Consider the following 18426-nt stretch of genomic DNA (forward strand, 5'->3'; position numbering starts at 1 on the left):
ATTGAAGAAAATCCTGTAAACATGGAAAAAATAATACATTCTAATTAATGTCCACCTGTAAATCTAACTACCCCTCAGCCTATCTATCAATTCATCTATCACAATCATCTCCATTACCAATTTCTTGGAGTGGATCAGGAGCACACAACCTCTCAAATCCTTTGCTCTTATCCTCAACTTATGCCCAGAGCGTTAAACTAAAACATAAACTTCAACACTTATATGTGTGCCCCTTACTTTTCACCTTCCACACTACATTGATTCATCAATTGAACAAAACACCTCCTTTCACACCAAATCACACAAAGAAACTCCAATGCACTGCCTCTAAAACCTATCAACCCCTAAGAAATTCTTTCAGTGCGTCTATCCTCCTCTTCCATGGTATAACTCCTCCCTGTAACCTTACATACACTAAAACATATTTTCTTGACCAACCTGCCATATGTTTTATTTTTCCATACCATTCTAAAAGACTTTTATTCATGTGCTTTACCAATGACATCTTGATATCACATACCTTTCTCGTAACTTTATTCTTCACTAATCTCAACCATTCTAATTATCCATATCTCCTGTTTTTATTCTTTACTTTTTCTGACTTACATTGCATAAACTAGGACTTTAAATCATATATATAGCAGTGGTGGGACAAGCACTCTTTCAAGTCAACTTCTAAAACTCTACAATCAATCAATTTCTTCCATTTGCCACGGCTTCTAATGCATCTTCACTTTTCCTCCCTTGCAAGACTACACTCTCAATATCAGCTTTCCTACTACCATCCTTACTAAAAACTACACTCACATACATAACTTCATCCACAGCTTCCTGTTCTTTACCATTCAAACAGATATTACAATGAGACATCCCCTGTCACTCAGAAACTTCTTACTCGCATTCATCTTCAGCATCCTTCACTATCAGCAGCCCACAATTCTATCCAACTCCAATGATTCAGCCACCATCACAGCAGTATCTGCATATAACTGTGGCACAGTACAGAAGAATGAAGAGTTAACCTGGCTCAGGAAAAAGAGAGGGTTTGGCAGGGGGGTCTGAATCTGCCAGTGTTGAAAGGAAGGCACAGAATAAAGAACATAAAGTTCTTCCTGGAAAAGTTAAAAAGATGGTATATGTGAATAAAAGGACAGCAAACGAAGATCTTATTGGATATTTATGAGATATTAACGAATATCAATCTATTTTGAAAGGAAAAATGTAAATGTCAAAGAAAGGTAATTCTAAGAAGCAAAAGTACATCAGACAAGTCTGGAAGAATGTTTGGAACAAAGGAAGAAGCACTTAAAGTGCAGAGAGAATACTTTCAAGAACCACCCAGAGACGGTTATTTTCACAGTAAGATTAGCATTAAGTAAGAGGAGGAATAGAGGCAAGGGGAATACATTACAAAAGAGGTGAGAAGTGCTATAATGCTCTTATAGAATAACTGTGTGCAATGATTCAATGGCAAGTGAGATGGTGAAGAATGAGGGTGAAACTACTGTTAAGTATATCTGGAGACTGGTTGGAAGCATGGAAAAGCAGTCATGCGCCTGACAACTAAATAAAGACAGTTATCACTTCACTGTATCAGTTTGAATGAGTAAATGAGACTGTGAGAATTATCAATGATGGGAATGTGTATGGTTGGACAGTGATTCGTCATAATCACAGGATATTCAAATCCCTCATAGGTTGTAAACATAGTGTATCTAGAAAGGGAAGAAAGTATATGCACCAGATTCTTGCACATGATAAGCAGTAGATAAATGAAAAAAGTATATGCAGCATTTGAGGTTTAGAAATGTGTGTTTTCAAGAATGAAAAGTCATTTCTCTACCAAAGGTATAATCCTATGAGTATCCATACAGGCCATCAGCTGCAAGGGGATGAAATCCATCTTAACCTCAACTTTTGTGGGGGAGTTCATGAGACTTTCCCTACTACAATTTTCACATTCAAGTTGGGTTGCCTAAATGTTCAACAGCCCATCAGTGACTGCCAAACCCTAAGATGTCAAAGTCTAGCCAAAGTCAAGCCCACACACCAGGTAAATCCTGTCTTTCACTGATTGCCTACATTTGCATCAGACATCTCTACTAGAATCAAGAAAGGTTTTTCAAATAGAAAGAGGGAAAAGAAAGGAAAGGAAATATAAAAAACGATGCTCACAAGGATATATCTTCAGTAAATAAATGGTTTTTCATTCTTTAACCTACATTTCTCAGCAAAGGACAAAACAAATGACAACTCAGAAGCACATCCATGTGATGGAAGAGGGCTTAAAGGAAATCCTAATAACCAAAGAAACCTAAGGGAAGGCTTACATCTAATGATGCTCTGGCTCCCAATCAAAAGAATGTTCTGAAGGCATTACACTCATCATTACACCAGGGAGGGCAACATGAACCTGGATGAGATAACAACAAAGAAGGGAGTTTGAAGACAAAGATCCCTCTTATCAATCCCATCCAGTAGGAAAGTCCCTGAAAAAGCTACAGTAGAAGCAAGTTCTCTAACATCTAGGTTCTAGCAGACCATCCCCAAGCTGAGCAAGAAATAACTGACAACTTGATTTACCAAGACCTGCTTCTTGTCAAGGTTGAAAGAACAAATAATCTGCATAAATTTCAATAAAATATGCCAATCCAAGGGAATCTGACTGGACATAAAAGCTGATTTTCTTAACTGATGCAATGCCTTCCCAAGTTTCCTTTACATAGGATCCATTACAAACTCATGCAAGGGGCTAGACATTTGTCTTACTATACCCCTAGACTATCCCTGGTACAACCTGTATGCCTACTATTGCTCCTTTAGCCAGGATTCATTCTTAGAAGCTTACAGGAATAATCCCAAGGATGTGGCTTTGTTCCAATGGCCATCATCCAAGAACAGAACTAAAGTCCAGACCTGCCAATTCCTCTAAACAGACAAGGACTTCTATCACACCAGCATATATGACGATAACAGAAGAAAGTTGAATTATGATTACAATGTTGCAAAGCCATGAAGAATTCCACTGATGATATACTAACTTCCTCTGGGTAGATGTTCTCCAAATCAGAACCCCTTAGTGCATCTTCGGAACACCACTCAGGACGAATTTGAGGTTTACCTTCATATCCTTCAAAGAAGAAAGGGAGACATGAAATGATCTTGATCTGAGCAATATCCAGTATCTCCAATGAGTACTGTGTACTAAAGGCAACCAAGCATTGCCAAAGTTCCATAAAATGAATCAGTCCACAAGGAATTGGTACTAACTCTTATGAATAGACATCCTTGGAAAAGTTTCCCTAGTTTATTTGTAAACTAACAAGGGTATGGATACACTGACAGATGAGATGATCTTACATAAAACAAGACCCATTCAGTATACTAGCAACATTAGGAATCATGTACTGAAGGCTAATAAGTCTTGCTGTGGTTCTATGAATGGAACCAGCCCATGAGTAATCATCATGACTTCCAGTGGGTAGACACCCTCTGAAAAGTTCTACTTCTGTAACCTCAGTACACCAGCCAAGGCCTGGGAATTTTGACATCAGGGTTTGCTTTCATCCAGCCCCTCCCCAATGACTTAGGCATGCAAGATGATCTCAAATTAAAAGCTGAGAGGTATCCAACAATTAAATGGGCTCTGAGATCTTGTGGTCAACAGAGCCCCAGTTATACACTGTAGATTTTATAAGGTACAACCTTACGAGGAAATGCAAGAACTGCATCTGGATAGACACCCTCCAAAGCAGCACCCTCCAATACATCAAGGAACAATGGTTGAAGCACAAGTCCCCAGACCTTAGGGTCTGCTCCCCCATCACCCCACCTTGTTATTAGGTGACAAGCAATACCTGTCACCAAGACATGTTAATTGAAAACATCAGTACTGGCAAAAGACATTAAATCTATGAAGAAAGCCATTTGAAAAGTAAACCTCTCAATGGGCTTTCTTGGTGCATTTCAGGACCCTTAACAACTTCCACCTGGACTGGATAAGGGAAATAATTAGTATATTAAAAAAATTAACAGTCCACTCCACACAAAAGTGAAAAACATCACAAGGCACTGAAAAAAGACACCTACAAAACACTTTATACAAAGCAAAGGTAACTGACTCCATTCATATCATGGAAAAGTTTAAAGGAAGGATATAAATGTACAGCATTATCAACGAATGATTCTCAGAACCTTTTGGGAAAGTCTGAAAAGACTTCCAAATAGACTGGCACTGGCTCAGGGGGCAGGGCAAACATGAATGAGATAATCTGCAAAGGTAGCACCAAAATTTCATCTAAACATTTGAATGAGAAAAACAAATAAAAAATATCAAAACTAGAAATCTGTATATTGTAGTCCATTTCAAAACAGACATTGCTTTAAGAGTTGTGACAATCTTACAAGGAGATTGGTACAGCTGCAGTAGTCTCATATATCAAGGCTGTTTTATCCACTATGAGACCACAAAAGTCATCATCTCGAAAAGAGAAAGAGTCACCTTAACAGTAATTCATATCAAAGAAGAGATGAAGAAGTGAGTGCTAATAATTCTAACTAAGGCCCTTGCACTGATCTCTAAGGCCACTGAGTTTGATACAAAAAGTTGTCATTCAATGTAAAAAAAAAAAAAAAAAAAAAAGGCTACTTGGGGAATACTCCTAAGGAGAAGATCTCCTTGAATGCAGTTACTCCCAGTAAAATCCAGAAAGAAAGCAACCTTGACAAGGCATTTGCCCAGCCAAGGTGACTCCTTGCAGGAATGGGGCGGAAAAGCTATTCCTCCAAATGTAACCTAACATCCCCATAATAAATGGGAAAAGATCTGAATCTTGGTTCAACAATTACCATATATCTTCCATGGTGTCCACTGTAAACCAAATTCCTAGCCTCATATTTACCACATCTTGAAAGAGGGACAGCCAAGGAACCTTGAGAAGGACCCCCAACAGCTCCCACTTGGGCTGAGAAAGGGAATCTACAAGTTTATAAGAAAAAACATCTCAGTAGTCCATTCCATAGAAGACAGGAGATAAAATATCCGGTTACCAAAAAAGACCCATACAAAGCATTTCATGTGATACAAAGGCAACTGGCTCCATTCTTATCATGAAGAGACTGGAGATGAAAATCAACATATGGCATCTGCAATGAATGATTCGCAAAATCTTCCAAGAAGGTCTGAAGACTTCCAACTGACTGATACTGGCTTGGGAGGTAGGTCAAACATTATGAAGATCATCTATAAAGGTTTCTCTGTATAGTCTCCTAAACAAATGAATCAGGAAACCAAACAATGAAATTCCAAAACCTTGAATCTTTAAGCTGGAGCCCCACCAGAAGTTGATCATTCATTAGGAAATTGTGAGAATCTTGCAAGAAGATTTCCACAGCTACAGAATTAAGGCTGTTTTCCCCACCTTGAAACCACCAGTCACTACCATAGATTATGAAAGATACTTTAGCTTGAATCTACACTGGAGGAAAAGGGAAAAACTGAGTGCATACAGTTCCAGCCAATGCCAAGATACTAATCCCTACAACCAATAAGCAAGAAGAAAAAAGATGATACTCAGCAGAAAAAGTCTACCTGAGGGCTTACTTAAAGGCAGTTGCAGCTAGAGTAATTCTCAAAGACAAAGCCATTGACAAACGTCTGCCACCCAAGCTGACTCCTAGCAAAAACAGTCTAAAAAAAATCCCATAGGGTTGTTTGGAAGTGAATGAAACCAGCATAACCACAAGGAAAAGGAAAAATGGTTTGAGCCTTGGTTCCAACTACTGCATAGCTGTGGTGCAGTCTAGTGAAAGCTAGATCCCTTGCCTCATGTTCAACAAGTCATAAAAGAAGGACAGCCAAGGAAGCATTAGCTCTGGGTGAAAATCCTGCAATTCAGTCTGACCAAATTCATATTTCTGTGAGACCCCCTAAATATAAGAACAAACCTAATTGTTATCCAGAGCCCATCAGAAAACAGGACCACCGGAACTCTTCAAACCATGAGTTTCCGCCAAGATTTAGGTGGATCATTGCTGCAGTGTTTAGTAAGACTCCTAGGGGGTCACCTTTCATAGCTGCAGAGAGGTGATGATCTAAGAGGTCACTCTTTTTACTAAAAAAAAAAAGTGAAATGTTGTATAATGCAGTACAAAGGAACTATCCCTTTGTTTCATATATTTTTCACAATGTTTCTAACTGTTTATCAACTTTTATACTATTTGGCCACCTGCCATGAGGAGTTAATCTCATTGCATCCACATGCTGAAAACCATTATACAGAATAATTCAATGAAACTTACATAAATTGGTTTGGGTCTACTCAATGATCCAGGTGGAGTCAATGTCGTTTCTTGTCCCTCCTTAGCAATCAAGAACAACTAATTAAGCATTCAGTATAAGTTCCAAATTGTCATGATCTTTCTTCTAATACACTCCACCTTTTTCTACCACTAAACCATTCTACTTCAGATATACTATTTCTTTCCAAGAAGAATCTTATCTTTATCAATTCCGAATGAGCATGTCCACTCCACATCCACTGAACAATATGTCAACTTTGGCACTCTGTGAGGGCTCAGTGGCCTTCCTTGCACAGGTTTTACAATGACTTTCTTTCGGAGCTTTACTGCTTTGCTGGCTGGGAAGCCTCTAGTTTGGCTGACTGTAAAACACACATTTGGGATGTATTCTAGGTCTCTTTTACTAAACCTTTATTCCCCAATAATCATTTGATAGCTCTTGCTTTGATGACTGTCATAACAGGAAAAGACTGTCAGGCCATGAAAACTTTTCCCCACTCCTGAATCTCATTACATCATTTCTGCTTAGAAGCATTGTAATGCTATTGTTTATTGAATGAAGCATACCTTTATTAAGTAAAAAGGTGATGACATGAATTTTTCATCTGAAAAGGCTTTCTGGTCCTCAGCCAAAACTATCTCTAATAACTTCTGCTATTCACCATTCCTCTTCTTTTCCAAGCTCGTCTATACATAGCTAAATCTCACACTGAGAAAGCTGCTCTCTTTTGGCACCTAATTTTCTTGTAACTTTGGCTGATTCCATGTCTAATCTTCCTTTTATCCTCTATCACTAAGCATATGCACTCTCCTTTCCTCGCACAAGGTCTTCCAACTACAGTTGGATAAAGCATATGGTATGGATAGAATACCTTTTAGTGTTCTAAGGAAGTCTAACTCTGAACTAGCTGTGAAATCCTGCTAGCGCTTTAAGTCTCCATCTACAAATATCAACGTTTCCTTGTTACTAGAAGAATGCCCGAGGAACACTTGCTTATAAAGACCACTTCAACCCTTTTAATTATCACCATATTACTTTCACTTCTGCTACCTTAAGAGTCTTTGAAACTCTTTTTATTTCAAACATTTAGAATTTCATTCCCTTATCTCAAATCACCAATAAGGCTCTCCTGGTGCAAGGTCCACTGGTGATCTCTCATCTGTGACTCACCTCTAGTACTCTTATCTCAAGGATTTTGGTGAATCATTTGTCAGCACCCTCAACTTCAGAGCATATGACAGGATGTGGCACGTTTCTGCTTTCTAAACTTCCTTTCTTTGGCTTTTCTGACTCTCTCTGTTCTCTAGTGCATAGCATCACTGCTTGTTATTCCATCATGGTAGATAATGATGGAGAGACTTCTCCCACTTATCTTGTCATCAATGGCATCCCTCAAGGTTCTGCCCTATTGCCAATTCTCTTTCTCCTCTACCAAAGTCATATTTCTTGAACCTCTAAACATAGTCATTCTTATGCCAATGATTCCAATCCACATATTTCAATCCACTTTCCCTCCCTTCCTAACTCCAATTCTCATATTTTTTTACAGTCAGCATATTTTCTCTTCTTATTTGGAGTTATGCAGTATCTTGGAATGGAGAAGCAATAACCGGGATAAATTCAAGTGAAAGAATGCAATCTCCAGCTAAATCTCTTTCTAAATCTCATTGATTTCAAATTACTTAACTCTAAAACAGTAATTCAACTGCGCAATAATATAAATATGTTGAGCATAACCAAATTCTCTATCTATGAAACTCCATAAAATGAACATGCAACATCTGCTTCTCAAAAGCAAGGGGTTCTGTATAAGTGACAAAAAGATTTTCGTTGAAAGCAGTTAATCCATTTCTATTTGGATCTCATTTGCCTCAGTATGGAGTACATTTGGCATATACAGCATTGCTGTTCTTCTAACCTATCTCTTAGCCAGAGTTAGCCAGAGTGAAATCAAAAGCCTTCCATCTTATCAATTCTCCTGCTAGTGCATCTCTTTAATCATTCCTTTCCATCCACTATGATGCCATCCTTTCTTTGCTCTACTGGTATCATTTCGGTCACTGTTACTGTGAGTTTTTTTGCATGGCCCAGCAACTACAGCTTGGACCTATGGCATTTGACTGGACTACTTTTTACCCACAGTTTCTGTATGAATGTTGTGGTAATGATTACCTGGTTATTTGTTCATGTATTCTGGACACCATCAGGGTGTAAAAAGGACAAACTGGAAACCTTCACTATTTGATAGCTAACATGAAAGTGAACATAAAACCTGAGGTCTGGTTAGGCCATGCAGGACATCATAACTTAATAAAGCTACTGCCAATTTCAGTTAAATATATCCTTGTCAAGAACTAAGAAAATAGCATTCAATAAATCAGGTCATGATAAATAGTAAGTACTTTTTCTTCATTTTGACAAAATTCAAAACAAACTTTACATGATTTACTAATCATCTTACCACACAATACAGTGGGGGACCCTTACAGACACATGAAATTTACTGAGAATCAATAAAAAATTAACCAGTTGACAAGACACTGTAATTTTAGTCTAAGACAAAAGAAAATTATGTCGAAACTCCACAAAAGCTACCAACATCATCATACACAACTGTCAGTGAATTATAAGCAATCAAATACATATAGTTACAAATCTGTATAAACAGTGAGAGTATTGGACTTTATTTCTACTGGCCTAATCAACTAAAGAAAAAGTAACTTCTCATAACCATTTCCATATACATATGCTATAATTTCTCACATTCAGCACACTAAAAAAATTCTAATTACTGTGCGTCACCTATAATTGCTTAAGGGTGCTTGTTAGAGAAAACAGCCTCCCACATTCAGCACATTCAAGATTTTTCCTCACAAAATATGCCAGTAAATGTTGCTGGAGAGTGCCGTTCTCACTTTAAGCACATTCATAACTTTTTCTAACCACTTTCATATGCAGGATCCACAACAAAACATTTACTGTCCAAAGTCCTCAAAAAACTATCAATCAGGGCCTTGTCCTTAATGCCAAATTTCATTCTGAGGATCCAACAGCACAAAATTTACTATCGAATGTGTTAGGATAATTGTTAATCAGGTCTTTGCCCTTGTTGCATACTTTCATATGCAGGATACAAAGCACAAAATCTACAATCAAATAAGCTAGGAGCATTGTTATATAGGTCCTTGCCCTTGGTGCCCACATTCAATGTGCAGGATCCACAGCAAAAAGATTTATCAACAAATATGTTATAAGAATTGTTAATCAGGTCCCTAACCTTGTTATCCACTTCATAAGCGGGATCTAAAGCATAATATTTACCATCGAGTGTGCTACGAAAACTGCTAATCAGGTCCTTGCCCTTGCTGCCCTGTAAACAAATTAGACTACACAGTATAACATATGCATCAGACAAAAATTAAAATCTACAACAAAGCAAAAAAGCAGGTTAAAGAGTACAAAAAATATCAAATCAAATTATATGTAACATAAATCTACAACAAAGTTGTATGGTTGCAAGGGGTGGGCTATGGATAGAGTTGTGCAGAGGAGGGTGGATGTGCTGGAAATGAGATGTTTGAGGACAATATGTGGTGTGAGGTGGTTTGATCGAGTAAGTAACAATAGGGTAAGAGAGATGTGTTGGTAACAAAATGAGTGTGGTTGAGAGAGCAGAAGAGGGTGTTTTGAAATGGTTTGGTCACATGGAGAGAATGAGTGAGGAAAGATTGACCAAGAGGATATATGTGTCAGAGGTGGAGGGAACAGGGAGAGGTGGGAGACCAAATTGGAGGTGGAAAGATGGAGTGAAAAAGATTTTCAGTGATCGGGGCCTGAACATGCAGGAGGGTGAAAGGCGGGCAAGGAATAGAGTGAATTGGATCGATGTGGTGTACTTGGGTCGACATGCTGTCAATGGATTGAACCAGGGCATGTGAAGCGTCTGGGGTAAACCATGGAAAGTTCTGCGGGGCCTGGATGTGGAAAGGGAGCTGTGGTTTTGGTGCATTATTACATGACAGCTAGAGACTGAGTGTGAACAAATGGGGCCTTTGTTGTCTTTCCTAGTGCTACCTCACACACATGAGGGGGGAGGGGGTTGTTATTCCATGTGTGGTGGGGTGGCGATGGGAATGAATAAAGGCAGACAGTATGAATTATGTACATGTGTATATATGTATATGTCTGTGTGTGTATATATATATATATATATACATTGAGATGTATAGGTACGTATATTTGCGTGTGTGGACGTGTATGTATATACATGTGTATGGGGGTGGGTTGGGCCATTCTTTCGTCTGTTTCCTTGTGCTACCTCGCTAATGCGGGAGACAGCGAAAAAGCAAAACATAAATATATATAAATCTATATGCAGAATAAGCAGAGAAATAATAACAAACAATATATAGTCTTATGATAGTGGGTCAATCCAGTAATGCAAGCAGCTAAGAGATAAAAAATTGAAAGGAAGAAAGAAGATATCATATAAAAAAAGTCACGGGTATTTACTAAGAAAGATCAAAGTCATACCTATACTGTTCGCAAAAACACTGTCCGCCCCCATACATTTTCAAAGGCAATACATGGCTAAGGTTTACTGTGGGAAAAAGAGAGGGATGCTCTCAGGGTGAAATCAGTGTCTATCTCATCACTGAGACTAGTGTTTCTAACGGTGTGAGCACCAGCAACCAGCATCAGTGTGCCTTAAGCTATCTTAAGATGGGTGTTCTTTACTCTTCCTGGCTGCCACTTCATTTTGGGAACTTGTCTTCTAAGTGCTGTTTCTTTCACCTGTGCTTCAATATGGTTGGCTCTTACCTTTCTTGGGATGAAAAACCCAAATTCTTGTCTGAAAACAAGAAAACGTGGGTGCACATGAGATTTCAGGTGACTGCTTACTGCAACTTCTCATTCATGCCTCATCTCATTCAGATCAAAACCCTATGGAACCACAACATGGAAGTAGAATACTTCAGGAACCTTGCCAGACATTGCATCTGCAGATAGTAATCAAAGCCAAAGGAGAGATGACAAAGTACTAAATTGTAAGAGTGACTGTTTGGAAATGTTGGGTGAGGTGGACAAGGTTCATTGTGGACACTGTAGGTACCTGTAGTCCTCTTCTCCACATGGAGACTAGCTCGTGGCTAATTTAAACAATTATGCGGCCTTTGAAAAACTTCAAAAGTTAAGCTCTCTTGTTTTAACATTTCCATATTTACAACCATGTTCAGAATATGGCAAATTCAAACATGTGTACTTTTTTTTTCAAAGTAATGCCTTCTGTGTCTTTTACCAAGCAAATATGTGAATACTGTCCATGCAGTCAAGACCACAAAGTATGTCCAATTCAGCACCTATTATGGTATGATCTGTGAAACAACTTTGGGTCACAGAAGTCTGTTTCAAGTATTTGATCAGCTTCGTTATCAAACTACATTGTCCTACAGAACAGTTAGTAATCATTAGTGTGATGCAGATCTTCAAAGCCATTCCTCTGCTAAGAAAAGTAACCTGAACATCATTGTCAAGTATGATATTATACTTAAAACCAGCTGCAAAGTATTTCTTAGCAATCACTAGAACTTTGAAGGAAAATGGTACAAAATCAAAGGAACAAACCTTATCTTAATACCAGATTGAAGAAGATCTCTTGTATCCTTCAAGGGGATCAGTATGGAGTTACAAAAAAAAGTAACATCAGGAAAGTCTAACAAATGGACTGAAACATGAGGGTCAGCCATCCCTAAATACAGAAAACAACTGCTGCTATGTTGGGACAGATGACTCCAGTGAAGCCTATAACTTTTGCATTTAATAGAATAGGGCAAATCACTCACTGTTTGTGATTAAAAAAAAACTGATCCAGGTACTGTGAAGAACAAGAATTAAGGCAGAAGCCCAATAAAGATGTCATATCAAAGACTGGTACACTCAGTGAGATAGAAAACCCAGTGTGTGGGTTACATGTCAGGTGAGTTGTGATGCCACTGAAATGTTGTGATAAACTAGTATCCAGCCAACCCAAAATGACTGTGGAGAGTGAATGGGGTAAATTCTCATATATTCTCTTAGTCTTATGGAAGGTTACATGGATTTTAACCCCTTACAAATGAGAAGTCTTTCAAATGCTTGTCCATAGGTGAGAAAAGACACGAAAGAGGGAACAGAAAATTTCTCTGAGAATTTCTAAATCTACAAGTGTGTATTGAAAACTTTTGAATGCTGTAAATAGTTTTCACAATGGAAGAAGTGCATGCATGAGAATGTGTGGTAGTATAAGTGAGTGGTCTGAAAGAAATGTTCTACTTCAACAAAATATTGGAATGTGATATCATAATGCACTAAAGCACTGCAATGTGATATCACAATGGTAGTTTTGTGTTTTAAGGATGAAGCAGTAACATGATGAGAGCAAATTGTAGTTAAATAAATGACAAAATAAGTCACCATAGTTGAAAATTATATGAAATTCATGATAATAATTCTAAGTTAATCCTGCAGATGAGACTGGCCATGGCTGTTTCCAATATGTCATTAATGTTTTCAATAGAAGGAGTCCAATTACATATCCAGCCACAAAACACAGTCTCTGGCCCACAGGCAAGAATTTCAACCAGTCATACACTGTATGTCTAATTTTACCAACTATCAGTATGAAACAGACTGCTCCATAATCCAAGAACCAAACAAAGATATTGCAAAGAAAAATCACAAGGTAATCGTTAGGCAAAAACTATGAATAAAACAGAAACCTTTAGCCACAGGAATGGTTCGATTATTTCTTATCATTGCACATACAATGTATTAAGCATAATGTCATACATCAATCTAAGTGAAATTTTACTCGCCCAAAGTATCCCACTACCTTAAAGAAATATTCTTATGCAGTCTGTTGTGGATGAGAAGGCTTGGGAAGTGAATCAGTTGTTGTTCACTGGTGGAAGATTCGAATGAGAAACTGCAGAAGTTGGTGACTGAGTTTGGTAAAGTGTGTGGAAGAAGAAAGCTGAGACTAAATGTTAATAAGAGCAAGGTAATTAGGTTCAGAAGGGCTGAGGGACAAGTTAATTGGGAGGTAAAATTGAATGGAGAAAAACTAGAGGAAGTGAGGTGTTTTAGATATCTGGGAGTGGATTTAGCACCGGATGGAACCAGGGAAGCAGAAGTGAGTCAGGGTGGAGGAGGGAGTGAAGGTTCTGGGAGCATTGAAGAATGTGTGGAAGGCCAGAACGTTATCTCGGAGAGCAAAAATGGGTATGTTTGAAGGAATAGTGGTTCCAACAATGTTATATGGTTGCGAGGCATGGACTATAGATAGGGTTGTGCGGAGGAGTGTTGAAGTGTTAAAAATGAAATGTTTGAGGACAACATGTGGTGTGAGGTGGTTTGATCGAGTAAGAATGAAAGGGTAAGAGAGATGTGTGGTAATAAAATGAGTGTGGTTGAGAGAGCAGAAGAGGGTGTATTGAAATGGTTTGGTCACATGAAGAGAATGAGTGAGGAAAGATTGACAAAGAGGATACTTGTGTCAGAGGCGGAGGGAACGAGAAGTGGGAGACCAAATTGGAGGCGGAAGGAAGGAGTGAGTAACAATTTGAGCGATCAGGGCCTGAACATACAGGAGGGTGAAAGGTGTGCAAGGAATAGAGTGAATTGGAACAATGTGGTATATCGGGGTTGACGTGCTGTCAACGGATTGAACCAGGGCATGTGAAGTGTCTGGGCTAAACCATGGAAAGTTTTGAGGGGCCTGGACGTGGAAAGGGAGCTGTGGTTTCCATACATTACAGATGAAAGCTAGAGACTGAGTGTGAACGAATGAGGCCCTTGTTGTCTTTTCCTAGCACTACCTTGCACGCATGGGGGGAGGGGGGTGCTGTTTTTTATGTGTGGTGGGGTGGCGACAGGAATGGATGAAGGCAGCAAGTATGAATATGTTCAAATGTATATATGTATATGTCTGTGTATGTATATGTATGTATATGTTGAAATGTATAGGCATGTATATGTGCATGTGTGGGCGTTTATGTATATACATGTGTATGTGTGTATGTGGGTGGGTTGGGCCATTCTTTCGTCTGTTTCCTTGCGCTACCTTGCTAACGCGGGAGACAGCGACCAAGTATAATAAAAAATATCTTATACTGTCAGTATAAACTGTGAACTGGCATAAAAAAAATTAAATATACAGCAATTTTTGTGAGTCTTTTATTACTCACAATTAATCAACATTATGCAAATTATTGCTACACAATTCATAAAATGTATGGCAATTTGTTTTTAACTCTTCACAGTTTTTCCTTAATTTCATTGGAGATATGGTTGAAATGAACAATATCCATACTCCTGGCTCAACTGAACAACCAAGTCACTCTTCTTACCAGAATACTAAACATATATGGCGTTTATAAAGGAAAAATTCTGGATTACATTCGTATCTCATTGACTTTTTTGTCAAATCCAGATTGCATTCCCACTTAGATATGTGTTAAATACTGTATTCGTAAACAGAATAGGACAACTACTAACCTCTCCCCATTCTAAGATCTTCTTTTTCTTCTTTTTATATTTGCAAAAGTTTGCTTAGTTATCCTCACACCATGTTAGCTATAATTCACATACTGCAAGCAGACCACAACAACAAATGTCATAACCACAACATCAGCAATGAACTGATTGCTTCTGCTGGGTATCACCAGCAGCGTGTGTGCAGAGGTACAGGAGTTACAATGTCTGGCTATAATGCAGTACTAGCCACTTCAATCATGGCAAGTTTCTAACTGCTTACAAATAGAGAGAGAGTGAAAGAAGACAGAAGAACTGACATTTGATATGTAAAGCACAAAGATCTGAAGGATTTGACTACTTATACACCACTACAGGTTACTTGCTTCCTAAATGCCTAATTCAAGTATAACCTAAACCTGATCCTGTTTACACTGTGAGGCATTAGTAAAATTATCTCTATAATGTTCAATGATACACTTCGAATGGTCATCATAGTACAGAAACTGATATAATAAAGCTTCAATATGGCATATAGGACTTACCTTCCATCATCAGCATGATATCCAACACTATCTACAGCCCATCCAGGTAACTTGTGTAAAGGGTATTTTGCAGAGCACAGACCTAGAGCAACAGTGCAATTTTGAATCAATTTTCTTGGATGACTGCTAATGTATGTTTTTCTTATCTGATACTATCTCATATTTTCACAAACACATTCCTCTTTAGGCTGTATGTCTGCCATTTTTTGTTTATTCCTCATACATTTAAAAATGAAGTCTTCTCTCATTAATCCCATTTATATTTCTCTGCATATTTCACCACTTTAAAAATAAGCTGAAGCACAGCACAGCAAATATATAAACGTATGTAATTTTCTCAAACCTGGAAAATCATAACCCTGCAGTCTCAAAGACCTGTTCAGTTTCAAACTTTTTAACTGAAAGTATATATTTTCCTTGGCTCAAAATCTACACAATGTAAAATATCATAGTTTCCTTTTTATAGATGTCTTAGGCTCCATTAATGGATTTTAAGTCCTCACTGAGCCCAAGCCTGAATACTGAAAAAAAAGCTACAGAAAAAGATAAAAAATATGAAGAAAAAGGGAAAGAACAGTATGAAAGTACTTCAGGAACTAGGGAAATGTGCATTATAAGAAGGATCAGGAAGTAATTGGTGGGGATAAAGAAAAAAAAAAAAAAAGACTTCTAGAGATCAGTATTGAGCCAAAACATGGAGATGGAATATCACAGAGGTCAAGAATCCACGCTGTGGAAATGAGGTATTTGAGAGGAGCATGTGGTATGACTAAATGGAATGAAAAAAGAAATGGGTGTATGAGAGATTTGGTATGACAGGGAATGCAAGGGGAATGAATTTTTTGAGGAGTTGTAGAGTGGGTGAAATACAATACTTTGAGGTGGTTTGGGCACATGGAAAAAACGCAAGGAGAGAGTTTGATAGTATGATAAAAGGGGCTTGGTGTGAGAGGAAGACCAACTGTGATAAGGGAAAATACAGAGAAAGAGTATTGGAGGGAGACAAATATTGGAAGAACACATGGAACTGAGTATGAGAGGGAGGCATGTAAGGACAAGTGGAGACTCTTAATGGGAGTTCCCAGGGAGAACAGATGTCAGAAACAGTTAGAAAGATATATCTATAGATAGTGTATGAGACAGCAGTACAGTAAGACCCTTGCACAGTGTGATACAACCCTTGAGCAGTACAGCTGGACCTAAGCATTACAATACAATGCTTGAACAGCACAGTGCAACCCTGAAGTAGTACGGTACAAACCTTGAGCAGTACGGGTGACTGAGAGGTGGTGGCATCAACAGAGAATCAAACTGGGGAAGAGCACTGAGGCTTCAAGACTGATAGAATGTGTGAGAAATACCTAAGAGAAAAAAGTAATTTGTACATTTCACGGACTGGAGCAAGCTCAGGATAGGGTTGACAGATGAAATGCGAAACGTGCTTCAAATAAATGATGAGGGAGGAAAGCTACTTTTAACTGTGGGAAATTATAGGTGGAGACTAAGGTACATGTGCATGCAAGAAGGTAAGAGTGTTAGTGGTTCCAAGTGAAAGTGGGTTTGTGTCAAAGTTACTTGATGTCACCATGGCTGTCTAACCTGTTTATGGACAGGTGATGAGGAAAAAGAAGGCAAGGGTCTCAGAGTGAGGGACAGGTCTATAGTATGCTGGGAGTACATGAGAGTATATGGGGAAATTAGACAAATAGCAGACCTAACGGTCCATGACAGGGTGATCTGCAGTCATAATCTTGATCGTGGGAGAAATAGCATAGCAAAGCAAAAAGCACCTCCCACCAACCACTACCTTTGGCTCAACTGCAAGCAAGAGAAAATGCTGAAAAGTTTCATCATGTGGTATGAAGAAATTATTTTGTCCTCAGGAAATGATTAGCTGGACTTTGCCAATGAAAAAAAATAAAAGGTGTTTTCATAGATGGAACATTTCTGTAGGAATCTTGACAGTTCCAACACCATTTTTCTGTAGGTTCAGTCTATCAATTCACAAAGAAAGTGGTTCATAAAAAGTACACAATCATCCAGTAATAGTTACTGTCTTGTTTTTCATTTCTAAGTACCATTATTTTTCAATATATGACAACTACAATAGTGCTATCTAATAATACATCTAAGATATCAGAACTACTGACAATATGATCCTAATGACTGATGGAAAGGGACTGTCAGAAAAGTAAGTAAGGACCAATCTGGATGTTGCTTGAGTGTAAATTCACAGTTCTTAGTTAAGTACTTAAGTAATTACTTACAAACCAATCTTTAGTATCTTATCTGATGCTCTGAAATCACTCACGATCTCTGTTTTTATAGTAAGGTAAAATGGAGCCCATACCACTATGTAACATCATTTCAATACTTCACTCATTTGTCTACAAGATGATATGTCAAACTTTTATAGGAAAATTCCATTGTTTACAGATCTTACACATGAAGAATACCCTTACCTATTGATATTGCTCCTTGTACAGCCATGTCAAGTATTTCAATCTCAAAATAACTGTGATCACTGCAGACTGGCATTTCACCAACATACACACCAACTCGTTCTTCCTCCTCCTCTTCACTGTAACTGTTGAATGTAGAAATTCATAAAGAGTATCCAAATACAAAGTTGGTAATCTTACATACAGAGGCAATCAGCATATGATAGAGTGATATTACAGAAGTGATTATATTCACTATGAAAGATAACGATATTTTGCATGTATGAGGACATCTTTACACATATCAACATATTTTTACATGTGTATTCATTAATCAGAATTTCTCTCATGGAGTGAAGAAAGTATCTACAGAGACAAAGGCAACATTTAGCAGCCATACAAATATCAAAATACTGGCAGGGGATTTGAAAGAAATCCATGAAACTTAGCACTCATATAATGATTCATGCCACTTGCAACACGTCATCATACGATGACTCACATTGTTTAAGGGTTAAGCACCTCCTGACTAAACATTTCCATATCAAAAGTTATTCTAAGGGTTAAGCACCTCCTGACTATACATTTCCATATCAAAAGTTATTCTAAGTATCTTGTCAGTATAAAC

General features: G+C 38.1%; 1 protein-coding gene across 1 annotated transcript in view; it reads right to left on the minus strand.

Moving 5' to 3' along the window:
• LOC139752907 (SPRY domain-containing protein 3-like) overlaps window positions 1–18426 on the minus strand; it is a 43243-nt gene that overhangs the window by 18751 nt on the left and 6066 nt on the right. The window contains exons 3-4 of the mRNA XM_071668962.1: window positions 17820–17944; window positions 15358–15439 (exon numbers count right to left, since the gene is read on the minus strand). Of these exons, the coding sequence (XP_071525063.1) occupies window positions 15358–15439; window positions 17820–17944 (207 nt within the window). The remainder of the gene's footprint in view (window positions 1–15357; window positions 15440–17819; window positions 17945–18426) is intronic.

The sequence above is a fragment of the Panulirus ornatus genome, chromosome 13, assembly GCF_036320965.1.
Source record: "Panulirus ornatus isolate Po-2019 chromosome 13, ASM3632096v1, whole genome shotgun sequence".
Classification (NCBI taxonomy): domain Eukaryota; kingdom Metazoa; phylum Arthropoda; class Malacostraca; order Decapoda; family Palinuridae; genus Panulirus; species Panulirus ornatus.